This window comes from Carettochelys insculpta, chromosome 8 (genome assembly GCF_033958435.1).
Source record: "Carettochelys insculpta isolate YL-2023 chromosome 8, ASM3395843v1, whole genome shotgun sequence".
NCBI classification, from domain to species: Eukaryota; Metazoa; Chordata; order Testudines; family Carettochelyidae; genus Carettochelys; species Carettochelys insculpta.
In genome coordinates, this window is record NC_134144.1 from 39,408,250 (window position 1) to 39,435,352 (window position 27,103).

At 44.1% G+C, this 27,103-nt stretch overlaps 1 protein-coding gene across 1 annotated transcript in view; it reads left to right on the forward strand.

Moving 5' to 3' along the window:
• The window catches only part of LOC142017126 (sodium channel protein type 2 subunit alpha-like), a 188,215-nt gene that overhangs the window by 156,094 nt on the left and 5,018 nt on the right, over nt 1–27,103 (forward strand). Inside the window, exons 22-24 of the mRNA XM_075001783.1 lie at nt 4,759–5,040; nt 15,014–15,067; nt 15,738–15,875. Of these exons, the coding sequence (XP_074857884.1) occupies nt 4,759–5,040; nt 15,014–15,067; nt 15,738–15,875 (474 nt within the window). The remainder of the gene's footprint in view (nt 1–4,758; nt 5,041–15,013; nt 15,068–15,737; nt 15,876–27,103) is intronic.

Sequence of the window (27,103 nt, forward strand, 5' to 3'; positions counted from 1 at the left end):
TCTTAGCTCTTTCCTGTGTCATAGTCTCTTTGAGCTCTTCATTCTTTATGTTTCTACTAACATGACCACTAAGGTCCTGCTCAGTATTTTTCCCCTCTATAGTGTAGCTCACCTACATATGTGCAGCTGGTAATTTGCTTTGAAAGGTATGCTGTAAGCCAGTATATTACAGGTTGTAACAAGATTGATAATTATAGGGAAAAAAACCTCTGCATTTCCTGTTCTGCACAGTCATTTTTTCTCCCCACCTGCTTGCTTTGTTTTCCTGCAAGTGGCCTAGTAACGTAAACACACAGCTCTTGCTGAGAGTAACCATTTGGTTTCTGCAAACCAGCTTGTGATTTCTACCAATTGTGGATAATACCATAGAAAACACAATTTTACCTCACCTTTTTCCTTGTGTTTGGGAAACCTGCCTTACTGAATTATTTTAGTAGACACAAGTAATTAAGGTATAACATTTTATTGTAAGGCGTGAAGATTTTAGAAAATCTGTTTATCACTAGAAATGTTTGGGTTGTTTTTGTTTTGTTTATAATTTAATCCTTGATATATGAAGACAGAATATGAAGCTGACTAAACAAATGAGAAATTATTCAGACTATTATCATTGTCCCCTGATTGGAATGTACACAAAATATAAAAGTTGAAAAGTAAATTTGATATTTAAAATGTTTTTAGTTTTAATCATGTGAGGAAATTGATTTTAATTAAAATAGGACTCTTAAGTGGACAACATCCAGGTGAATGTTTGATTGTCATTGATATAATGTACTCTAATATGTACAACCACAGTAGCATAATCCTTAATTCCTTTAATCAAAGTACCAACACCTTTAATTTTATTGTTTATCTTTGTTCTTGGCACATGTACAAAGTGTACTGTGTCACTGAATCACTACCAGGGATGGAAATTGGCAAAATTCTTTAGTATCACACCGATTCCTTGGTATGCCACAGTAGCTAGTTCCTGCCACCTGCTGTACACAAAGCAGAATGACATGGCATATGCATGACGTATGTAGTGTTGTAGACATAGTTGTCCAAGAATATTAGAGAGAGAAGGAAGGTGAAATTATATTTTTTATTGGACCAGCTTCTGTTGTTGAGAGAGACAAGCTTTTGTGCTTACATATCCCCTTAAGCTTGTGATCCAGATATCCAGTTTGAGCTGCAGTGTCCACACTGCCATTTTTAGTGCACTATCTTAAGACCTGCTAGCACAATCCCCCTGGCCTCCCCAGCTCCAGCAGACATATACTGTGAGTCTCGAATTATACACAAAACTCGAATTGCTTCCTTTTTTCCCCTCCCAGGTTCCTATGTTACTTTGGTGCCTTTTTCTGTTGTTCACCAGGCTATCCTTTGGGTTTCTTATCAGGTGCAGTTTGTGTCTTGGCAGACTTTTTGGGCACACATATTTTACAGACTTGTACCGGTGACTGCCTCAGATCATACATCTTTAGGTACATTTGCCTCTTAGTAGACATCAGAAATATTATTTCTTAAGCAATAAAAATCTCCTCGAGCCATTTCACTGTTGCTGCAAGTCAACAAATGAATAAAGAAAGTGAAATCCGTTATGAAAATCCTGACTTCAGCAGCCACTGTGACATCTCCAGAAAGTTATTTGAGGTCCATTCTTGTCACCAGAGATTTCTTAAGGACTCACCGGTTTCATTACAGAACCCTGTTTTTGTCAGTTTGTCAGCCTTTGGGGCATATGCAAAAATATAGACCCTGGTGGTACCTCGTTCGCATTCTAATAGAAGCAGCCTCATTCAAGCGGTTATGAACACGTCCCCTCTCCAGGAAGATTACTATGTGGTTAGCTTTAAAAAGACTATTTTTCCACTTATATATCAAATCCAAAATGTGGGAATAGATAATGTCATGCTACAGGGCAGGCTTTTCTCAACATCAGAGAGATTCCTAAAATACATATAGGGTACATTTACACTAGCTCCCTTCTTCAAAGCTAAAGGAACTTCAAAGTTCAGCACGTACTTAGAAGCGCCCGTGGCTACACTGCCTTTCAGTGCTTCGAAGTTCCCGTGGTGGCCATTATGCTAATGAGGTGCTGCACATTCATTGTAGCACCTCATTAGCCTCCTCCGACCTGCCTGCTTAGTATGCCCCCTTCAAAGAAGGGGGCTAGTGTAAACACACCCATACAGTAAACTCTTTCACAGCTGGCGGCCCCAGGACTGTGAGGTTGCCAGATATTCAGATATTCTGGATAATAGAGAGATATAACACTAAAGAAAAAAAAATTAGGTATTAAGAAACAAACAGAAATGTTACACAGTACTTTATTTACAAACAACAGTAGTATTGTACGCTGTAAACTTACACTGTATTTGCTGTATTTATTTGCATTTACTTTCACTATTCCGTACTTATGGAAAATATAACTAAAATTTTCTTATGGTTAAAATGCAAGTTATTTGAAAGTTCCAGATAATAGAACACCGGATATGAAAGAGTTTATTGTATATAATTTTCACTTCTTCCATGTCTGCTATCTATTCTATTAATTGTTTCTTTGTAATTGACACTTTTGTAGAAGAGCAGCTGCTGCTTCTCAAAATTCTATCTACTTAGGTTACTTATTGATAATCTGCTCATGCAGGTTGCTTCACAGGTCATCACTAATGAAAATTCCATATGTCTCAGGAGATCATTTGACATTTTGCCCCAAACTGTTTCAAAAGAATTAGGTAAGGCACAAGTTGGAAGCATTAAACAGAGATATGAAATGAAGCTGGGGGTGGGACAATCACCATGCATCTTTCTAGGTTTTCACCAGAAATGCAGATAATTTAAAGAATCGGTATTCTCAGTTGCAAGAAGCATAAGGTGTGGCATGAAAGGAATGTATGTGCTCTCCAACTAACTGCTGCCAGTAGGTGTCACAATGTACCACCAGATCTGCACACACATTCTGGACAGAAAGATCCCTGGAGGCTGAGACACAGTAAAAAATTCATTAAATTCATTAAGTTTCATTAAATATTCCAAACATTTTGAACATTCTAAATTGGTTCTTCAAGAGAGAGAGCCCTTATTGTTAGAACTACTGGACAAGTTCTTGTAGAAATAGAGTGATCAGGTATGAAGAGCCAAAGCTATTCTTTCATGGGAATAACACACTAGGTTCCTTATGTAACCAGCAGAAGGAACTCTTTTTCTTCCTGCCACATTATCTGTATCATAAGGGCAAAAATATTGATTATATTATAAATTGAATCTTTACACACTTTAATATGCACTTATAATAAAATCATATTTCTCATATGAAATGCCTAATAAGATTAGAAAAGTGGACCTTGAAGGGGCACTCTAGTGATCCAAGTGAACACACAATACAAAGTGGTCTGCTTCTCTGACAGGATTGTTCTTCAGAAAGTGTATGAATAACGTATGAGTAAATATACTGTAAAGGCATTTATGGGTTTTACAGTTCTTGAAGTCCTAATTTTGTCAAGTGACCTCTGTACTGTTTGCAAAGATCTGTGGATCAATCAGTCCTTACCAGTCGTCATGTTCATCAATAATAAGTTGTCACTATTATTAATTTAAATGTATTTCTTTAACATATACTTTTTTTCCCCACGAATACATGTATTTTATGAGTCTGCCTTGCCACTTTTAAAAAAAAACAAAACTCATTTTTCATCTTGACGTTTTAGTCTTCACCTTTTTAATGTCTGTTCATTGTGTGGTTTATTTACTTTTGAAAAATGATATAATGTGTAACTACATTTTGTAATAAGAGATTTTTGCTGTTAGCCTTTTTAGAAGACTGCCTAATTCAAGGGTGGGGAAGATACAGCCCACCAGTTGGATTCAGCCTGCCAAGCCTTTTAATATAGCCCACAGCCTGCCCTTGTGATAGGAGGAGCTGCTCCCTGTATTGCTCTGTGCTGTAGAGCGGGAGAGAGCTTTGTCTGCTACCTCGTTCCCCCCAGCAAAATCTCTCAGCTTTTACTGGACAGAAACCAGCTAATGGGAGCTATGAGAGATTTGGGTGGGGGCATTGCCACACAGTTTCTTAGCTCCTATCAGCTGGTTACTGGACGACAGGAGCTGAGATGGGGATGGGGGCAGTGCATGAAGTCCTTCCCCACAGCACAGAGAGCCACATGGAAGAGCCAGTGGGCTGAGGCTGCTGGCAGGCAGGGAAGCATGCCTGAGTGTGCTGCTGGCTGGGAGCTGCTCAGGTAAGCTCCTCCCAGCCAAAGCCTACCTCTAACATCACATCTCAACCATCCTAGATCCTGCATCCCTTCCCGCACTCATCACCCCAGCCACACCCTGCATCCGAATCCCCTGTCCCAGATCAACACCCAAACCCTCTGCACCCTCCTTTCCTCCTCCCCTGCCCCAGGTCACAACTTCCTCTGAGACTGTGCATCTGCTCAAACATCCCTCCGCCCAGGTCAGAATTCTTTTCTACACCCATACTCCCTCCCAGACCCGGTGCCCCAATACTCTGCCCCAGGTTATGACCCCATACTTCACCCAAACTCCGTCGCAGACCTTACCTGCTTTCCTGCATCCCAGTCCCTTACCCCGATCTCCCTTCTGCACCCAGCCTCCATCCCAGACCCCACACACTGTCCAGAGAAAAGTATGGTGCTTGACCACTTAGCAAATCTTGTAGTGCCCCACCCCCCAAAGTTATGCCCATTCCTTGCTGAATTACTTTGCTGCTATAAGTTTTCTTACAAGCTTTTCTCTTTGTTTGTTTATTAGGTAGTTGTGAATGCCCTTTTAGGAGCAATACCATCTATCATGAATGTACTACTGGTTTGCCTTATCTTCTGGCTGATCTTCAGCATAATGGGAGTAAATTTATTTGCTGGCAAGTTCTTCTCCTGTATTAACACCACAAGTGGTGACCCCTTTTTACCAGATCAGATTAGGAATAAGTCTGAGTGTATGGCTCTTGTGAAAATCAGGAACGATGTCCTGTGGAAAAATTTGAAAGTAAACTTTGATAATGTTGGAGCTGGCTATCTTTCTCTGCTTCAAGTAGTAAGTGACAATTTGGTATATATTTTTATAGTTTAATTTCCTGTCTGTATACAGAAGTGAAGTTGAATCTCATTATTTTGCTATATAGTCATAAATAGTATATTACTGAAAATTGTCAGTTTGTTTAAAAACACACACACACACAAAAAAAGTCCTGGAGTAGAAACTTTTTATCATGTCCAAAAGCAAGTTTCCATGTGGATTACAAAAATGTCATTCCAAAGTGGACATTCTGGATTAAGGGCGAGTGCGGGAGGGCTTGCTTAATTGTGTTTTGATGCTGTTCTGTGCAAGCAGATTAATACTGGTATTTGGCATCAGTTTAGTAAGCTCATGTGTAAACTTTGGAAAAGGGAGGGTTGTTGAAGATCTGCGGGAATATATGGAAGGAAAATGAGAGGCTTGGTGAGAAAAAAAAAAGAAAAAAAAATTTAAAGCTCACCCAAATATCTTCTGCAGATTTCACTAAAATATTCCAATTCCATAAAGTCAAGTTTAATAAAAATTTACTTCAGGGTTTTGGTTTTTTTTTAAACTTTTGCATCTAACTGTGCAGGGGCATAGACCGATGTGATTTTTTTCATGGTAACCCAGTAGACAAACTGCATGACCTTGCTCAATTTTCAAAGCAAAAAATTATACAGGGACTAAACTAAGCGATTTTAAAAGTAGAAACCAAGTAAGAGCATTTTAAACCACCTTTCCCTTTCTCTGTGTTGTACACTCTGTCCCTGTTTTCTCCCAATTCAGTTGCTTTCCAACTATTCTCTCTGCTTTCTAGGAGTGGGGAGCAGAGGCTTTTGTTTAACACTATGCCAACAGATTGAGAAGAACTGATTAATGTCATGATTCCAAGCACAAGTGTTTTCCTCATAGACTGTGTGTAGAATGAAACTGGTTGGGACAGGAACATGCATTTCTAATCAGGTTTTCTTAGCAAGCTGCTTCCAGGAAAACATTTATGCACATAAAAAGCAAACTCTTAGAGATGGTAGCAGGTAGTTCTCTGCTGACAGCCTACCATTGTGATTGCTCTCTGAGGAATCACTTAATGTTAAGGAGGGTTCGGCAAAATACGGGGTTACAGGGGTGTGCCTGCCCCCGATATCTGCATTGCGGTTCAACTGTTCAGTTTAATATGAAGATACACCTACCTCATAGAACTGGAAGGGACCTTGAGAGGTCATCGAGTCCAGTCCCCTGCATTCACAGCAGGACCTATCACCATCCCTAAAAGATTTTTTTTTTATCTGTTTGCCTCAGATTCCTAAACAGTCTCCTCAAGGATTGAGCTCTCAACCCTGGGTTTAGCTGGCCAGTGCCCCTCCCCACTGTGTATTGGAATATCAATTCCATGTAGTCAACATACCAACAGATAGATTGAAAGTGTAAGAAGGATGTGGATGCATTGGCGAGGGTTCAGCAGAGGGCAGTGAAAATTATTAGGGGGCTGGAGCACATGACCTACAAGGAGAGGCTGAGGGATTTGGGCTTGTTTACTCTGCAGAAGAGAAGAGTGGGGGGAGATGGGACTTGATAGCAGCCTTTATCTCATTGAAGGGGGCCTCTAAAGAGACTGTTCTTGGTAGTGACAGATGGAAGAACAAGGAGCAATGGTCTGAAGTCAGAGTGGGAGGTGTAGGTTGGATATTCATCATCATCAACCATGAGCTCAGCGCATGTTGGTGTCCAGTGCCTCCCTCACTGTTTCCTTCCATTTTTCCCTGTCCACTGCAGAGTGGCTTAGTTTCTGTAGACTAGCTCCCCACCAATCTACTATATCATCTATCCATTCTCTGTGGGGTCTGCCTCTCCTATTCAAACCATCCATTATGCTAAATAACAGGCTCTTGATTTTTCATTCATCATTCACTCTGCAGATGTGCCTGAATAGCTGTAACTTCCATTGTATAACCTTCTATAGCAGGTTTTCTTTCAGCTGTATCTTCCTGTATAATTCCTCATTGGTGACCTTCTGCATCTGTCCTATTCTCAAGATCTTTCTATAACAACTCCACTCGAACGCCAGTATCCTTCAAATCTTTCATTATCAGCCGTCTCACATTTGTAGAACATGCTGCTGAATACACACATTTTCAAGATGTTCAGCTTCACTCCTAAGCTAATCGCTTTGCTTTTCCAGATCTTATCCGTCACCTTCAAACTCACTCTTGCTTTCACTATTCTAGTCACTATTTCCTTCTGACAGTCTAGATCATATGTTATGTCGCTTCCAAGATACATTAACTTCTCTGCATTCTTTAGTTCGATCCTGTCTACAGTGATCTTCCTTGCTATTTCCTTATCTCCAAAGACCACTGTTTTTGTTTTATTGCTGTTCATAATCAGTCCGTACCGCTTCCCTTCCTTGTTTAGAATCTGCACCATTCTCACTAGCTTCTTGTTTTCAATAACTATATCATCCACGAACATCAAGTTGTTAATTCTCATCCTGTGCACCAATTTCCCTTCTATCTCTTCCTTGATCTTATCCATCGCTCTCTCTAGGTGCATGAAGGTACTCTGTGATGTCAGAACTCCATGTCTCATACCTCTACTCGTTCTAAACTAACTTCCAAACTCTGCACATTCTCACCACTGCCTCTGTGTTATCATTAATATCTTTCAATAACTGTATCAGTCTGCTATCCACTCCATATGACTCCAACACTGCCCAAGTCACTTTCTGGTCTGTGCTGTCAAATGCTTCTGAAAATCAGCGGAGCAAGTGTGGATGTCCTTGTTTTTTCATCAAGCTTTCTCCACTATCAATCTTAGTGCAAATATCTGCAGCATGATACTTTTATCTTTCCTGAATTCCTCTTGCTCATCCACTAGATGTTCTTCTATCTGTGATCTCTCCATCAGTATCATCATCAGCACCTTGTCAGGGCAGTCGTTCTGTAGTTTTTGCACTCCAGCGTACTTGTTTTCTCATGTATTGTCACTAGCATGGATTTTGTCCATTCCTTAAGTGCCTTCCTTTCTTTCCATGCTATATTACATAACAGGTGCATTTCCTGAATCACACTTTCTCCACTGTATTTGATCATCTCTCCCATGATCTTATCATTTCCAGGGATCTTGATCTTTAGATGTTTCACTGCTCTATCTACTTCCTCTTTCAAAATATCAGTCTTGCACTCAGTGCTCAGTGGAGATCTCTTTCAGTTCTTCGATCAGTCCATCTGAGACACTTGGGTCCAACTTTGCTTTGTACAGATCGATGTACTATCTCATCCGTCAGTGCACAACCTTCTTCTTGTTCATGAGCACCTCGTCATTCTCATCTTTGATCACCAACTGCTTCGGCTGCCATTTCCTATTAATATGCCTGATCATCTTATACACCTCCCTAGTCTTTCACTCATTATAATACCTCTCTGTATCATCAAACTGCTCCTCTAACCATTTCTCCTTATCCTTTCTAGCTCCTTGTTTGCCTTGTTGCATTTCTCTCTGGTCTGCACTTTCAGAAGCATCCCTTCTGATCTTCAGTGCTCTCTTCCTTTGGACCAACTTCAGTGTCTCCTGTGTAATCCACTTCTTATTGATCTTATCTCCTTCTGGAACAGTCTGCTCAATTGCTGCTTCTGTCACCGTAGCTATCCCTTGGACTCTCTTAACTAGGTCTTTCTCTGTGCCAGCATTCCTAATCTCTTTGAGTGCTGCTCTGTATGCATTCCCTATTTCTTCCCCACCTAGCTTTACTATGTCTCTTCTTTTCTTAAACTGTCTCTTATACTTTCTCTTGAGTTTCATCTTTATTTGCGATCACTAGACTGTGGTTTGAGTCTATACTGGCTGCTTGGAAAGTTTTTTGCATGGCTGTGCTGATGTTACCCATCTTCTTACCAAAATCATATCTACCATGTTCCTGGGCTTCTTGTCATTCAATCGTCATGTCCCTTCCTACAGTTCTTCTGTTGGAATCTTGTATTGCAGATCACCATCTCATGCTCCATAGCAAACTCTAGTAGCTTCTCACCTCATTCATTTCTTTCCTCGTGTCCAAACCTTCCCGTGACTCTCTCCCAACCTTTGCATTCCAATCTTCTCCAATCATCAACACATCTCTCTTCCCTGAGTTTTTGTCAAGTCTTTGAAGAATAGCTCAATCTCTTCCTCTGTACTGTCCGACATGGGTGCATACATCTGAATGGTTAAGATGTTGAACCGTTTTTCTTAGAATCTCGCTACCATCATTTTTGCACTCAGCAGTTTGAATCCCAACATTGCTCCTCTTGCTCTTTTGCTAAGAAGGAATCCGATTCCTGCCTCATGCTGTGTTTTGTTCCCTCAACACATGACTTTACAAACATACATCTCTGCCGATGACATCCAATGTATCTCTGCCAGTCCAAGTTTATCACATCAGTATTTCTCCATCTCCTTTCAAAGCAGCTCTACATTTCCATTTGCCCACAGTGTTCGGATGTTCTAAGTTCCAATTAATAGCATATGTGCTAGTTGTAATTTTCTTTCAGTAGCCAACTTATCAACCCAACCCTGATTGCTCGATTGGTGCTGTGGACCTTGTTTAGCTGGGTGGCATCTTTTATCAGTTAGTCGTACTGGCATCAGATTTCATGCATATTGTTGTTTCACAATCAGCGCATTGTCACTCATCTGACCAATCCTCCTCCTCTATTTGGGCTTGGGACTGGCATGGAACCCCCAAAAGGCTTCATGGCAGAGTTAGGTTGGATATTAAAGGAAACTATTTCACCAGAAGGGTGGTGAAGCAATGGAATGCATAAGCTACAGAGGTGGTAGAATCTCTATCTACAGAGGTTTCTAAGTCCTGGCTGGGATGAGTTAGTTAGAGTTGATCCTGCTTTAGAAACAGGGCTGGAATCGACCTCCTGAAATCCCTTCCAGCCCTATTATTCTTTGATTTTTTCTAGTAAAATTTAAACTTTACACTTTTTATGTTTTGTTTTTGCCCAATATTGTTATTTATGTAGCAGAGATTACTGTATTAGGTACACATAGTGTCACTGGTTTCTATTTACAGTAAGGTCTCAGAGTATGCAAGGGTTCCATTCCATGCACCCTCATGTAACCTGAATTTCAATCAAGTTGGGGTCTGGCTTTTTCCCCAGCAGAACACATGTTCTGCAGCCAGGGAAGCAGCAGAAAGGTAAGTCCTGGAGTGGGGGGGGCAGTTGCAGAGGGTTAAGCCTCGCTGTGGGTTGGGGCCATGGGGGGATAAGGCTGGGTTGGGTTAGGGCTGCAGGGGGGAGAGGGGTGGAGTTAAGCTGAAGCTGTGTGCGGGGTGCTGAGCCAGGACGTGACAGGAGGTTGAACCGGAGCCAGAGCCAGGCAAGGGTGGTGAGACGGCAGGGGGCGGAGTGAACTGAGGGTGAGGGGGTTTGAATTGGAGTTGCACATGAGAGTTTACACCGGGGCGGGAGGATGGAAATGGGGCCACATACAAGAGGTTTGGATTGGAGCCACACATGGGGGGTTTAAACCGAGGTGGGAAGTGGAGGGAGAACCGGAGCCACACATGAGGGGCAGTGAGCCAGAGCCAGAGATGAGGGTGGCAGGTGAGCTAGACCCACATGGACAGTGAGCCGGGCCATGGCAGGGGGTTGAGCTGGGCGTGGGTGGTGAGCCGTCAGGAGGGTTGAACTGGGGGTGGGCTGTTGAATGGGGGCCTGGGGGGAGGGAACCAGAGCCATGCAAGGGGTTTAAACCAGGGTGGGGGATGGAGGGTGAACCGGAGCCACACATCAGGGGTGGTGAGCCAGAGGTCAGGGTGGCAGGTGAGTCAGAGCCGTGCCGGGGTGGTGAGCCAGCAGGGGTGTTGAACAGGGACCAGGCAGGTTGAGTCAGAGTCGTGCCTGAGGGGTGGGGAGCCAGAGCCAGAGGCAGGGGTTGGGGGTGAGCAGGAGCTACATGCAGGTGGTGAACAGAACTTGGGCGGGGGTGGGTCTGAGCCGAGGCTGTGCAGAGCCAGTGGGGTTGAGCCAGGACAGGGAGAGTGTGTTAAGCGCAACTGGAAAGCGCGCTACAGGGTTTACAATAGGAATCGGTGTTAGGTGCATAAGAGCAGGGTCGCGTACTCTGAGTTTGCGTATTCTGAGACCTTACTGTATCTTAAAGTTCCAGTTTTTACCATATCGAATAAGTAATTATTAATTGAAGAGTTGGGCAAATTCCAGACAATAATTTCCTTTCAGTTAGTTCAGCGTCCATCAGCCCTGGTCACATCTTGATGGTCTTTGACTATTTGAACAATGTGGGTTTTTTTCCCCATATTTATGTTCACTGAAAGTGGTTTCACTACATAAAGGCTAAATCTAATAAGAAGGTGCCAGTGAAGAAACCACAAGGAAGGGAAAAGTTTATCAACAGCTCTCCTCTGACAATCCAGTTTCTCCACAAGATTAGTGGCACTCTGCTTCTAAGGCAGAGGTAGTTTCTGCTAACAGATATGAGTAGTGTTTTGTTAACTGAACCAAAAGTCCAGGGTCGGGTGCACCTGTCTTGCCATTGTGGCTTCAAAGGGCAGGCTATATTTCAGCATTCACCCCTTCATAGAACTCTGCCACACCCTTTCTCATTGGAAAATCACCTTCTATTTGCTTCTGAAGCCTTCTTTCTTAATAAAAATAAAGGGAATAAGTCAAATCCCAACATCTTTGCACAGCAAGCACTCAGGAAAAGACTTTGGGTTGCAGTATTTGATTTCCATCTAAATTATACCCATTATGTTTTATTTGTGCCCAGTGTGCAAGATAGTACATGTTGGAAAGAATTATCTGAATTGCTTACACATCTGGCTGGATATAAAGTAACAGTGACTACCCAGAAAGAAAACTTGGGCATCATTGTGAAAAGCTGAATCAGAAAAATCTTAAAATGTATAAAGAGAAGGATTAAAAAAAGTCTTGCTTAGCAGTGCAGCTTTACTTTGAAGTACTCAGCTCTTGTGGTCAGTCCTGGTCTCTCCCATCTGACCAAAAATTGTGGAGGCAAAGAAGCAGCATTGCAAGGACTGGAAAGGCACAGAAATACCTTCATGTGAGAGGAAGAGGAACAATTGGGCCTGTGCTTAGAGGAGTGGACTAGGATAAAAATATACAGAATAATTGATATAGAAAAGGTTAACTGAGGAGTCTGTTTATCTTAAATTATGGAACTAAAGTTACCTTCAGTGCAATGTAACTCATGTAATCATTTTCCTAAATAATCAGTGGAACTCATTACTGCAGGATAATATCGAGGCCAAGAACTTTGTAGAATTTAAAAAGTATTAGCATATATGGATGAGTGGGTTGCAAAATATAGCTAACATAAACATGGTTGTTTGGAGCACGTCAAACATTGACTGATGGGATTAGAATGAGACTTCCCCTAGGTTATTCCAGAGTTGTTCTTCATGCTTTCCCTTGAAGTATGCAGCACTAGCTGCTGTCAGAGACAACAATGGTCCATCTCATCAGTGTTCTGAAGCACTTCCTCATATGAAGACACCATCCCTGCTGAGGTTGAGCTGTTCTTTCTGGCACTGTGGCTACTCTGAAAATAAAAAAGCAGTCCAGTAGCACTTGGAAGACTAACAAAATAATTTATGAGGTGATGAACTTTCGTGGGACAGACCCACTTCTTCAGATCATAGCCATACTAGCATGGCTCTCTCTCTCTTACTGTGGCTACTCTGCTGTCACTTATGTTGGGGTACTGGCCCTTACCTGCTACACGGTTATTACGAAGTCTTCCCTCCACCTTAACTTACGGTGTGGGGAACAGTGGGTTTTCTGTGTTGCCAATACTTTTCAACAGTTGTACTTTGTATTGTTTTCAATGCATAATTATGTTCTACTGGTTGGACTGCAGATGTTTGTCGGATTCTGTGCGTTGTACTTCTGTGTGCATATGCGGCGTGACAGAAACAACAGAACTCTGAGATTCTCTATATTCTCTTTGGGTCTCTGTGGCCTCTCCTGTTCCATTTTAGTGTGTTCCTCACTGAACCTTTTATCCCACCTCTGGAACGCTTTCTTTTTTGGACGCTATGGCAGTAATGTGTTAGTATCACACTATGGCAGTCTCTGTCCTTCCCGTTAGTACAGTTTACCCTATGATACACCACAGGGTGATCCTTATATTCCTTTTCCTCGAGTACTAGAGAATAATATTGGAGGATCATCATTTTTATCTCAGAAGATGAATAACCATGAAGTGTATAATATCCAGAATAATCCAACTCTACTTTTTCCAGATATATATATACTGTCATCCAGTGCACCATTCTGTGGCTTGGCAGCAGCTTGCCACAGATTCTCTGTAATCTGCCAACTCTCTGCCTTTTTGCCAGTTGTTTTGCAAAAGAAATATACCAACCCAAACCATTTCTCTCTAGTGACATTATACTGTGTGTCCTAATTGTCATTATTGCAGGAGGGGTAGCTCAATGGTTTGAGTATTGGCCTGCTAAACCCAGGGTTGTGAGTTCAATCCTTGAGGGGGCCATTTAGGGATCTGGGGCAAATAGATTTTAAAAAATGCATCGGGGTGGTGACAGGTCCTGCTACGAGTGCAGGGCTTTGGACTTGACTTCTAAAGGTCCCTCCCAGTTCTATGATATGGGTATATCTCCATAAAGTAGCTTCTCTTGCATTCACTCCAGCTCTAAACATGTTTAGCATTATTTTCCCCCACTTCCTTGCTAAAACAGGTTGAACCTCTCTAGTCCTGCACCCTCAGGACCTGACTGGTGCCAAACAAGAGAATTTTCCAAACCATGGAAGGTCAATACAGTAAACCCTTGATTTTACAGACCTCAGTTTAGCAGACTTCAGGAACAGTGGATGTCTGCCCCTGCCCCCGACTCTGTTGTTTCCCAAGTCTGCTTAATTAGGGCTTTTAAAATCCTAAATCTCACCCCCCACAAAAAAAAAAAATAAGGTGACTTACCTGAGCCACTGGAGCTGCTGCTGCTGAGGCCTTCACCATGGTCTCGACCACTGCCATCAGAGCCACCACGCAATCCTCCCACCAGGGGTGGGGCACATATGTGGATAGATGGTACTCATGTATATGTCCTACCACTGGTGGAATGTACACGTGGCAGCTCCTCCAGCAGCACAGCAGGCCAGCTGCTTCAGCTTCATGAAGTGGGCCAGTGGCGGGGTGGCTCCAACCATGGCAGGCTGGCAGCTCCAACCCCGCACAGTGGCAGGCCCCAGTGGCTCCAGCCATGTGGTGGCGGACCCCAGCGGCTCCTCCAATGGTGGCTCTAGTGAGTCACCAGCATTTTAGGGTGGGGAAGGGGGCTGGGGGAGCCTGGCGGGGGTGGGTGGGCAGTAAACCCTCGTATTTAATGGGCTTCTGGATTTAAGGGACTCTCTTGCCCCCTATTAGTCCGTTAAATCAACCTTAACACACTAAAGGAGCCATCTGGTCATTCACTGCATCGATGCCACAACACTGACAGAGTGGCTATTACAGGAATCTCACGGTGTCAGTTGTGGGGCATGTACATATAAACTTCTGTGTGCCAGACAGAGTATTAGACATCAGCAAACACACTTCAGTTATTTTACCCAAGATAAAAGGACATTGTACAATGATAGTGTGATTTTTCCTTTTTAAAAAACATCTTATATGTCAAATAAAATTCAAGGACATTTGAAAATGACAAGATGTGTCAGATGGAAGTATTGAAACATTTTATTTAGAAGATGCCAAAATGTAATATTTTGATTTTTTTAATTTTTTTCTTTAATTCAAAATTTGACAAAACTTACTGAATTTGGGAAATGTTTGTATTACCATATTCACATTTTTTACCACCAAGATTCCCTCCACTATACTTTCACTATTACTCTTTTACTCAGAGTATCCAAATACATGGAGTAGAAATGGAGATATTTCATACTAAGGATATGATTATAAAGTGTTTCACATTTTCTTTGACATGAAACTTGACACAGAATTTTAACATACTGACTTTTTTTAGGCTACATTTAAAGGATGGATGGATATTATGTATGCAGCTGTTGATTCCGTTAAGGTAAGTACAATACCTATTCCAGGTCTATTTGTTTAGAGTGGGTAGACTCTAAGGTGCACATAACATATCTGTAATGTCTAACTTCAGTGGCAGTGAAAATGAAAGCTTAAAACATGCACATTTCAGGCAAAGCAATTTACCTTCCTACGGTAGTTATTTACAATAAATGTTACTAACTGAATAAAATAGATTAACAAAGGCTAACAAATAATGCTTAAGTACTGTTCCAGAATAGTAATTGAGAGGTAGTTGGTTTAGTCTGTATCTTAACAAAACAAAAAAGCAGTCATGTAGCACTTTAAAGGTTAACAAAATAATTTAGTAGGCAATGAGCTTTCATGGGACAGTTCCACTTTTTCAGTACAGCACTATCTCCAGTGCTACATGACTTCTTTTTTGTTTTGTTCCAGAATAGCCATTTCATGGTTTTCTTGTTTTTTGGTTAATGACATTTAACACCAGTTTTCAAATGTCTGTGCACACTTGCAAATCATAACCTGTGTTTCATATGCTGGCTATTACATATGCATTTACTTACTTTAGTTCTCTAGTGTCCATTGACATACACTAATAATTGCAGAATGTTAGGAGGCACTAGAAATATCATATTTATTGAGTTTGGCTCTTATTATTTGATGCTGATATTTTGCTATTTCTTTTTATTTTGTAGACAGACATGCAGCCCAAGTATGAAGAAAACCTGTACATGTATCTTTACTTTGTCATTTTTATCATCTTTGGCGCATTCTTTACTTTGAACCTTTTCATTGGTGTCATCATAGATAACTTCAACCAACAAAAAAAGAAGATAAGTATTCTAGCATTTCGTCACTGCATCAGAAAGAGCTGAGCAAAATAGAAATGGCTTAAACATGAAGTGGGCATCTCTTACAGGGAATGAAAATCATTATCTTAACTCTCTCATAATAGCTAAAGGGAACATAGGTCATATTTGAACCTGGGCCTGAATAACTTGATCAATTACCAATGATATATAATATTGATAAGAAATCTTAAAGCATAACTTTTGGTGAAAAGGCACTGATCAGGTACTTGCCCTGGTGAACCCAGCACCACCCAAAGTTGTTTTTATTAATTGTCATAAGGAGTGAGTAGAAATATGTGATAGGGCAATTCCTGATGAATAGCTGATCATATTTAGCAAAGTGAGAGTAGGCCTTATATCATTAGACTAAACTCTGTGATCAGCTCCTTCTCATGTGGGTCTTTCAGGGTATAACTATACTGTAATTAGACACCCAGCATGGGCCCATGTCAGCTGACTTGTGCTCAGGAGCTTGAGCTGTAGGTCTGTTAAATTGCAGCGTAGATGTCTGGTCTTAGGCTGCAGCCCTGGCTCTGGAACCCTGCAATTAAACAGTATCCTCTGCCTGAATTCTGCAAGCCCAAGTTAGGTGGCACAGACCAGCCACAAGTTTTCAGTCACTGTCCTGTAAACAAAGGGATACCTGCTTGTCGTCTGTAATGGATTTTGCAAGAAAATGTTCTCTTTGGACTGAGATCTTCTTAAGCGAATGAACGTCATCTCATTTTTGTCACTCCAGTCTTCAGAGTGACCCAGCTCTTCCTCATAATGCGACCTCTGATTGAGAAATCAAATGATTGGTTCACGTTGAACTATGGTGAACATGTTGGAACCCTAATTTAGCCTTTGAGGATACCAGGTTGGTCTCTGACACAGAGTAAAGTGAAGGAGGACACTGATCCTTACAGAAGACTAAGGCTGAATCTACACCATGAGAGAAATTTGAATTTAAGGCAGTTAGCTCGATATTACTTTGTGACTGTCTTCACTGTAAATACCATTAGCTTGATATAGGGAGCACTAAAATCAATTTTACACCATCATTGTTACCTGATGGGCATAGTGCCAAGCTCGAATTCAAACGTTTGATTAAAGGCCAGTGTGGAAGCACAACATCTTAAAATCAAATTTATTGGTCTCCAGAGGTATCCTGTATATAACCTACAATGCCCCTCAGTGCTCTGCTGGCCGCTGCTCTCCAGGTGCACAGGAATTAGGTAACAGGCTAACCAGGCACTTGAAAGTGGGACCAGGGGCTTGCTTGCTGCCAGAGAGAAGTCTCTCGCAGTGGTTAAGATAGTTGGTGGGACTCCTTCAACTACTTCAACATTTTAACTGGCTCTGCAGACGCAGACCACAGCTCCCTCCCCACACACCAAAAATATTTTCAGGGGCTTGCTGTCCATTGCAGATGCCTGCTGGTTTGATATATCTATTATAAAATCTTTTTCCTAACATTTCCTAATTGTCTTAATGCTTTGACAACACCCCTCCACTGCAAAATCTATATGTATAATATATAAAAAAAACACAGGGTGGAGGGCCAGTTGCGATTCCTGTTTCCGTGATAAGTTCCGTGTACGAGATTTCACTGCCATCTCCCGGGTTGGCAATGTATGTGTAGTGAAGAGGGATGATAAAGATCTTTTTTCCTAGACTTTTCAACCCTCTTTCTTCTAACTTGGAGAATACAGTCTGTCCCTGTGTTATTTTCAGGGATCGGATGCAATCATGGGGAGGGGGGACAGTCAGTGGATGGCCACCTGAGAATGCAGCCTATGCACAGAAGCCTTTTAGTGCACCAGAAAGCCAAAGACCCTCCCCTCAGCAACTCCATTTTTTCAAAAGCCTTCCTATCTTCTCTTTCCTCAAGCTTTACAGGGTCCCTGTATTATTTTCAGGGACTGGATGCAATCACAGAAGGCATGAGAGACTGACAAATTAGCTAAGTTATTCCTGAAGCCTGTAACTAAATAAAGAAGAACCAACCACCTTCCCCACTTGTGAAAAGATCAAGTCATCTGTAAATCAAATTAATTTTTGGCTAAAACTCATGTGAGTTAGAGACTATAAATAAGAAGTGCAGTAGATCTGATATACTTGGATTTCAGTAAAGCATTTGACGTGGTGCAACATGGGAAATTATTAAATTGGGATGGACGATGATCAATAAAGACATTATCAGGTAGATAAGAAATTGGGTAAAGAGGTGTTAAAGAAAAAGGTGAATTGTAAAGAAGGGTTACTTAATTGAGTTCCCAGTGATCAGTCTTGGGACCAGTTTATTTGATATTTTTATTCCTGACTTTGGCACTAAAAGTAGGCATATAAAATGAAATTAGCTGTTAATACAAAGTTAGGAGGCTTCATCAATACAGAGGAGAATAGGAATATTATACACTAAGATCTGGATGTCCTTAATGAATGAAGGACAGAAATGAGATGAAATTCAGTAATACAAAGTGCAAGATCATGTGGATAGGGTCTAATAATAAAAACATACTGCTGCAAGCTGGGGGCACTTAAGTTAGTAGTGACAGAGGAGGTGAGAGACAGTAATGTGATGGTGCTATGAAAAAAGCCAACGAGCTCCTCGGTTGCATTAGATGAAACATTTCCAATAGAAATATCAGTGGCATTGTATGAGGCACTGGTAAACCTTGTTTGGAATACTGTGTACATTTCTGTTCAGTTCTTTTCAAGAAGAATTAATAAAAATTGGAGCAAGTACAGAGTAAGGATGTTAGAGAGAGCAATCTGATAACTGCCTTACTTGACTTAAGCCCTTGTATGCCAGGTGGAAAATATGTCATCTACAAGATTCCTCCACTTCACTCTGTCTTGGGGCAAAACAATTGTTGTTCAGTTGTTGTCCTTCAGTCTCACTAGATCCTCTCCACGTTCTCTGGACTCTTCCTCTTTTGCATTTTCCTTGCAGGTTCCATTTGAGACCTTGACAGACTATGCTGGATGATGGTTTTTTGACAGCATGGCTAACCCATCCCCACTTTCTAGTCTTGACTTCAATGTCAAGTGGTTCTTGTCCTGCTCTGTTCCAAAGCTCCTCATTTGTAACAAAGTCTTGCATTTCATGTGAAGGATGTAGCCTTGGCATCTGTTTAGGAATTTCTGTAGTTTGTGATTTGAAGATTTTTTAGAATGCCAGGTCTCATGCATACGAGATCACCCTCTTCATATTTGTGTCGAAGATCCACAGTTTTGTCTTCGGAGATGTTATTTGTGATCTCCATATGGGATGAAGCTTTCCCTATTCTGGCATTGATGTCACTGCCTGTTACTCCATCTTTGCCCATAATACTCTCCAGTTGAACTGCTCCATGTCTTCTGGGTCATCTCTCCCAGTGTGACGGTGGTGGTGTTGCACTGGTTGATCCTCATTGTCTTGGTCTTTCCCTTGTTGAAGCTTAGTTCAGTCATTGAGGCAGTTTTATGTGGTGTTGCAATCTTTTCTTCCATGCTTTCATGTTAGTGTGAAATGAGGGCAACATCATCAGCAAAATCAATATCCTTAGCTGTTTGAAAAGTGTCCACTGGCTGCCCTCTTGATGGCATCTGTTGTCCTGCGCATAATCCAGTCAGTTGTGATCAAGAACAGGAAAGGTGACCATAGACATCTTTGATGTTCTGCTGAGAGGATGCTGAAATATTTTGTTAAGATGCCGTTGTGATGAACTTGGCACATCAAGGGTTCATATGTTGAACAGATCATGTTAATAATTTTGGATGGAATGTCATGGTGTTGCAGCAGTTTCCACTAAGTGTCTCTATCAACCCTCTTGAAAGCTTTTGCAAAGTCTGTGCAGGTTATGTGGAGAGGGAAAGTTCCATTCAAGCAACTGTGCTGTGATCACTCTGAGAGTTGCTATTTGCTCAGTACAAGATCTCTCACTTTGGAAGCCGGCTTGTTCTTCCCTGAGCTGTCTGTCAATTTCTGTCTTCATTCTCTCCAAGAGAATCCTGTTGAACGCTTTTCCTGGAATAGACAGTAATGTGATGCCCCTCCGGTTTTTGCATTCCTTTAAGTTGCCTTTCTTTGGAAGCCTGATAGGGTAGCCATGTTACCAGTCTTGTTGGATCTCCTCAGTGTCTCACATTTTGCCAGATAGATTATATATCATGTTGACTGCTGTCTCACTACCTGCCTTGATTGTTTCTATGGGGATGTTGTCTGGGCCAGATCCTCTTCTGCTTTTCAGATGGGTAATGGCTTTCCTGATTTTTTTTGTTTGTTTGTTTGTCTGTTGCTGTTAATTTGCAAAGGTGTATTTGCAGGTGCTAACCCTGGAGGTTTTATGTGGGCAGGGTGGTTCAGTAGCTATTCAAAGTGTTCCTTCTATTTACCAAGCTGCTCACTTAGCAGATGTCCTTCCTTGTCCTGCACTAGCTGATCCATTGTATGCAGTGACCCATCTAGCTGCCTTGTGATGTCATATAACTCTTTCAGGTTTCTCTGTTTTGCAGCTTGTTCTGCTTTTTGTTCAAGGTTTCCCACAAAGTTCTGCTTACCTGATTTTACAGCCTTTCTGAGTTCTCTGTTGGCTTCTGAAAACAAGGCTCTGAGCTTCCATCTTGACTGCTCTTGTTTTGCTGCTGTCTTTCTGTCCTTTGGTTCCTTCACTTTTCTCAGAGTTTCTGCTGTGATGCATGTTTAGTGATGCCTGGTCCTCTTTCCCATCGTTTTATTGCACGTCTCTTTCCAGGCTGTTTTGGTGCTTTCCCAAATTTGTTGCACAGTAGCATCTTTTGGGATGAGGTTTGTCAGAAATGCATATCTATTGGACCTTTCTACTTAGAAACTGGCTCTTATCTCTATATGCTTCAGCTGCTCTGTGTTGAATCTCAGTCCCAGCTTGGTCACTTTTGTGATGTACCTCTTGAGCTTGAACTTGAGTTATATCATGACCAAATGGTGGTCTGAGCCTATATCTGCTCCTCTTCTAGCTCGGACTAGTAAATGAGTAACTGCGAAATATCTGTTGGTTACTCGTTTAACAAACCCCTGTCCCCAGCCCACTGCTGCTCTGCATTTAAAGACTAAGCCAGTACACAGGCTGGCTCAGCTCCTGCCTCCTCCTTTCCCCACCCTGCCACTTTGCATTTACAAGGCTGAGGCGCATACTGACTGGCTCAGCTTTTGTTTCTACTGTGCAGAAGGGGTGGAGAGGGAGGAGAGAGGCTGAGCTAGCCTGTGTGCTGGCTCTGCCTTTTAAATGCAGAGCGGCAGTGAAGCACACTGTCTGATCCCAGCACAAGTAGGCAGTGGCAGACTCAGACTCTATCCCTGTTTCCTTGGAGAGCTGGGGAGGGCTGTGAGTAGCTGATAGCACTAACCAATAAGCTTGTACTTATTATTTAGACATACAACTGGCATATATTCTCTTACATCCCCAGTACAGAGAAGACCTAGTGGGAAGATCTAGGGATTGGTGGACATATTTTGTGAGACTGGAAGGACTTGGTTAGCCTAGCAAAAAGAACACTGAGGGGGTAAGATTTCTCATGGTAAATGCATCAAGGAGATAAATACAGAGCTGGGAGGAGAGCCATTTATGTTACAAGACAATATTGGGACAAAAACACATTAATATAAACTGATCATGAACTAATTCAGGCTAGAAATAGGTGGTGTATTATCATCAGAGAAGTAAGGTCCCAGAATAACATCCCATTACCTTGTGGGGGCAACTTAATTCACTGTAAGATAGAGCTGGACAAATATGAGTGCAGTTGTATGATGGGGTGATTTGTGATGGTGGGGGGTTAGGCTGAGCAGCCCTGGTGGCCTGTGGTAAGCTATAAAGAAACTATTCCAAGATTCTTGGTCCAGCTGATTAGATTAAGGGAACTTGTTTCCCCCTGAACATTCCTTTGAACTGTCGAAGTAATTCTTCCTTGTATTAACCTTACAAACTGATATACTTGCTGAGGGCATGTATACAATAAAGTGCTCTGTGGCACCAACTGTACTTACTACACTACAGCAACAGAAGAGGATTCTTCCAGCTCTGTAGTAACTCAAGCTCTCCACAAGGTGGTAGCTAGATCAACAGAAGAATTCTTCAGTCAGCCTAGCACAGTTTACACAGAAGGATAAGTCAGCAGAATTACTTTGCATGGCGCATTAAATTTTTCACATCCCTAATTAATGCTGATTTAGCTCCATTATTGTATTATATAGAGCCACTTTTATTGTAGTAATTGGCAAGCCATATGAATTGATCCATTTATCTTTAGGTTTATTTTCAGTTGTAGCCTTGATTTGTTTATCATATTGTGTTATTGTTGATTAGTTTAGATAAACTAGAACTGAGGTAACTTGCTTAGCCTCACATTTGTTTGTTTGTTCTTTTAATAAAAGTGCATTAGATTAGTTTGTCTTCCAAAACTTTGTTGTGGGAAAACTGATCCAGAAGTAAAGGTAAGTCCACTGAGTAATCCTAAACCAACATTTCAATCATTTGATTAAAACTCCTATAACCATTACATAACTAAGAGACAAAAGCTACATCTACACTGGAACACTCTGTCGAAGCAGGTTATTTCGAAGTAGCGACATTGAAATAAGCTACTTCGATGTGTAGTGTCAACGCATCCTCCAGGGCTGGTGCCATCGACGTTCAATGTTGACGTAGGGATGTGCTACATCAAAAGGGGCCCCCCAGGACAGCGTCTACAGACAAAGGCTGCCCCGATCAAAATAAGGGGGCTAGGAAAGCAGCAGCAGCTGCAGCAGCCAGAAGCCTTCAGGGCCGTCTCTGAGGCAGGAGCCACCCTGCTTGGCACCACGCAGGAGGCCACCCAGCACCTCCTGGAAGACGAGTCCTCCTCGGTGGATGAAGGAGCTGCTGCAGACTCTCATGGGGCCCTCCCGCTCCCACCCCCTGCTGGGCGCGTTGCCAGCTATGGAGGTACCCCACCAGCACGGAGTGGTGGGAGTGCCTGGTCCCCGAGGAGGATGAATCAGCAGATATTCCTTGAGCTCTACCAGTGGCTCACCCCTGCCCTGCAGCACTAGGACACCCCTATGCAGCGTGCCCTCACCATCGAGAAACGGGTCAGCATCGCTGTCTGGAAGCTGGCCACTCCAGACAGCTACCGATCTGTAGGACAGCAGTTCAATGTGGGCAAGGCCATCATTGGGGCTGCCATCATGGAGGTAAGGAGGCTCGGGAGGGGACCCCTGGGGGGAGGGGGGGCTCTGGATTGCGGGGGGAGCCTGGGGAGAGGGGAAAGCTTGGAGGGGGCCAGACACACACTCATGGGTGCCTGTCTCCTCCCCCCCCCCCCCCACAGGTGGTCCGTGTGCTGAATGCTGTACTGCTCCACAGGCTCATGCGGCTCAGGGACCTGGATGCGGCCATCACGCGGTTTGCTGGCGTGGGGTTCCCCAACTGCTTCAGGGCACTGAATGGGACCCACATCCCCATCCGTGCCCGGAGCACAGTGGAGGACGCTTGCTGAACAGGAAGGGCTACCACTCAGTGGTCCTCCAAGCCCTTGTGGACAGCCAGGGCCACTTCGAGGACATATATGTTGGCTGGCCTGGCAGCACCCACTATGCCCTCATTTTTATATGTTGGCTGGCTGGAGGTGGGGACCTGCATCCCCCAGAGGGAGATCCCTCTAGGGGATACCACCGTGCACCTCTGCCTCGTGGTGAATGCGGCCTACCCCCTCCAGCCCTGGCTTATGCGCCCCTACACAGGCCACCTGAGTGCCAGCCAGGAGGGGTTCAACACCCAGCTGAACCATGCATGCCAGGTGGTCAAGCAGGCTTTTGGATGCCTCAAAGGCTGCTGGCGGTGCCTCCTCACCCCCCTGGACATGGGTCTCCCCAGCATCCCCCAGGTTGTGGGTGCATGCTGCGCATTCCACAACCTGGTGGAGAGCGAGGGGGAGGCCTTCATGCAGGGATGGGCTGTGGAAGCCGGCACAGCCTACCCTCTGCCAGCCACCACCCCAAGCCACCAGGCCAACCAAGAGGGGATCCGGGTCTGAGAGGCCCTGCGGGCCCATTTTGGCCAGGCTGCGGGGTGAGTGCCAGTGTGGCCATCCTGGCAGGCCACTCACTGCCCCCACCACCCACACCACACACTGCCCCCACCACCCACACTACTGCACCGTAAGAACATATGACACACATTTTTTGGAAAAATAAACCTGTGAAAATTATTTTAAGAAACCAAACTGCTGACCAATTAATTTACAACGGAAACGAACACCCATGGGGGAACTCCGTACATGGGGACAGCTACCTAAAGGGGGCGGCATGACTATTTACAACAGAGGAGGGGCAGAACTATGTACGATAGGAGGGGGGCCTGAATGGCCCAGTCCTTGGCCCCTCTACTGTCCATCGTCTGGCGTGGGGGTGGGTGTGACCCATGCCTGGGCTGGAGGCCCTGTCAAGGCCGGATGGGGGCCAGGAGGACCAGCAAATATGGCTGGGTCAGCTTCTGAGTCCTGCGGTCCTCCCTGGAGGGCTCCAGGCCAGGAGGAGTGCGGCTGGAGGAGCGGGGGGCAGCATCCAGTTTGCAATTGTCTCCAGGGTCCCAGCTATGAGGTTGAATGTCCGCATGAAGGACCCTCAGGCGTCGTGGCACCAGGCCAGTGACTGCTCTTGCAATTGTAGGCAGCACTCCTCCACTTTCAGGTAGCGCTCCGCCACCTCCACCTGGTGCCGGAGGATGGTGAGGACAATGGTCAGCAGCTGCCTGTGGCTGGCTCCCGCGGTGGCAGGCTTATCCCGGGGCTGGTTCCTGCTCTGGCTGGCTGCCACGGTGCAATGTCCCCAGCTGGCTGTCTGGCACAACGGACACGGCAGCAGGTCATGGCCCTCGGAAGGTGAGGCTGCGGAAAGAGTGGGGAAGAGAGAGGACAGCCATTAGTATTGGGCCCTGCCCCATGAACCATGCCTCCTGCCCCCCCAGGTGCTGGGTCCCTGTCCCCCTGCCCTGAGTGTGGTGTCCCTGTGGGCGACCCCCTTCAGGTGCTCAGCTCCCCCTACCCTTCCAGGCTGGTGGCATGGCGCTGTCCATGGGTGGCAGGTGCTGACGGGCCCTGGGGGCCGTGTTGCTGTCCCGTGTCTGTGGTCTGGCTGGGCAGTGTTGGGCTGAGATCGGCTGGGTAGGTGGGGGGGGGGGTCCTGATCGTGTCCCTTGCCCCTGCCCTGTAACCCAGGGGTGTGTGCCTGTGGGGTACATACCTGATGGTCCACTCCCATGGTCGAGGGACACCCATTGGGCAGATGCCCTGCTGGAGCTGCAAGAGGGGAGGTCTATGCAGAGATCGCTGTCCCCCTCCTCCTCCGCTGTCCTGGGGTGGGCTCCTCTGGGGACCCCTGGAGTGCAGGCCTGGCCTCGAGGCCAGACTCTGGCTCCGAGACTTGCTGGGGCTCCTCGGCTGTGGTGTCAAGGGTGGCCGGGGAGTAGGAGGTGTACCAGGGGCCCAGGATCTCCCTGAGCTCCCTGTAAAAGGGGCATGCAGTGGGGGTGGCTGCAGACCGGCTGGCTGTGGCCTGGGCCCAGGCCCAGGCCCAGGCATAACCCTGCCACAGCTCCTTGACTTTACTCCTGACATGGTCAGGGGTGCAGGCAGGGTGACATCGGGCCACCAGGCCCTTGACTAGCTGGGCAAATGTGTCTGCATTCTGCCGCTTGCTTCCCATTACCTGGAGCACCACCTCCTTACCCCAAAGCCCCAGCAGGTCCCGGATTTTGGAGTCTGTCCAGGAGGGGCCCAGCTGCCTCTTCCTCCCCCCCTCCACCAGCTGGACGGCTGGGAGCCCTGAGTCCCCCTGGGGGCGCTCAGGGGGCTGGCTGGCTGCCATAGGGTCTGTGAGGCCTGTGGAGGGCATGCAGGGCGGCCACGTGTCTGTGTGCTGCTGGATGCTCTCAGCTTCCTGCCACAGGATATCCAGGTGTGTGATGCTTTAAGGGCTACTGCGCGTGGCGACCATAGAGCCCTGCAGGGGCTGGACAGTGCCTCTCAGCCCCTCAGCTGATTGCTGCCATGGAGGACCCTGCAATTTTGACGTAGTGGGACACGGATCGTCTACACATGCCCTACTTTGATGCTGAACGTCGAAGTAGGACGCTATTCCCATCTTCTGACAGGGATAGCAATTTCAACGTTTCGCCGCCTAATGTCAATTTCAACTTCGAAATAGCGCACGGTGTGTGTAGGCGCAATGCACGTTGTTTTGAAGTTGGGTCAGCTACTTTGAAATAGCCAGCTAGTGTAGACGCGGCAAAAGGGAGTCATAGATGTAAAAGAAGGAATAAGAGCTAGGAAAAGGGTACACAACACTGGAAAGAGTAACGTGTGAAAGTAGATCTTGCACGGCAACCATGAAATTTTTGTCAGCAATCAAATTAACAAACTAGAGCTACCAAATCCTGAAATGGTTGCTCAGTCTTCCAATAGACAGTAGGTTCATTATTAACCCCACAGGCTAGTCATTGTTTTGTAGGAAGAAGCAATTTGTTGGGATTTAAAAGGGTAATAAGTTGTTTAGTTTTATTTAAAAAAAAAAGTCAGAGCATTATGGGAAACCCAAGTGGGTTTCAGTAATTTAAAAATGAATTTGACATAGGCCTGGGATTTAAAAGGTCTAGAATGCTCTGCTAGTTCATGGTAAACTGACACTTACGCAGATATTTTCTTAAATCTACAAATATTTAGAACTATTCCTAATCTGTTGTAATTAAAGACTTGTTAAGTTTAAAATCCTTTTTTAAGCTTCAGAAGTCATTTCTGATTAATAGTCAACTAATTTACAGATATTGAAATCACTAACATAGCTTTATCTCTTGATTATCAATATCTGGTGGTGCGTTACTTTTCTGCACATTCATAGAAATCTTTTTATGTGAAATATCTCTAAATTGTCTGCTCTTCAAGGCTGCATCTACACTATTCCTCCTTTTCGGAAGGGGCATGTAAATGCAGCCATTCAAAAATGCAAATGAGTTGCTAATTTGAAGTCAGCACCTCATTTGCATAACAGCCACTCAGTGATCCAGAAGAGCTGCTTTTGAAATGCTAAATGACTGTATAGACAAGGTTCTTTCAAAAAGAAGCTTCACTTTCAAAAGCACCCTTCTACCTAATTGTTTTCAGGAAGAAGGGTGCAGTTTCCTTTCAAAAGAGCCCTGTCTACATGGCCATTTTGCATTTTGAAAGCAGGT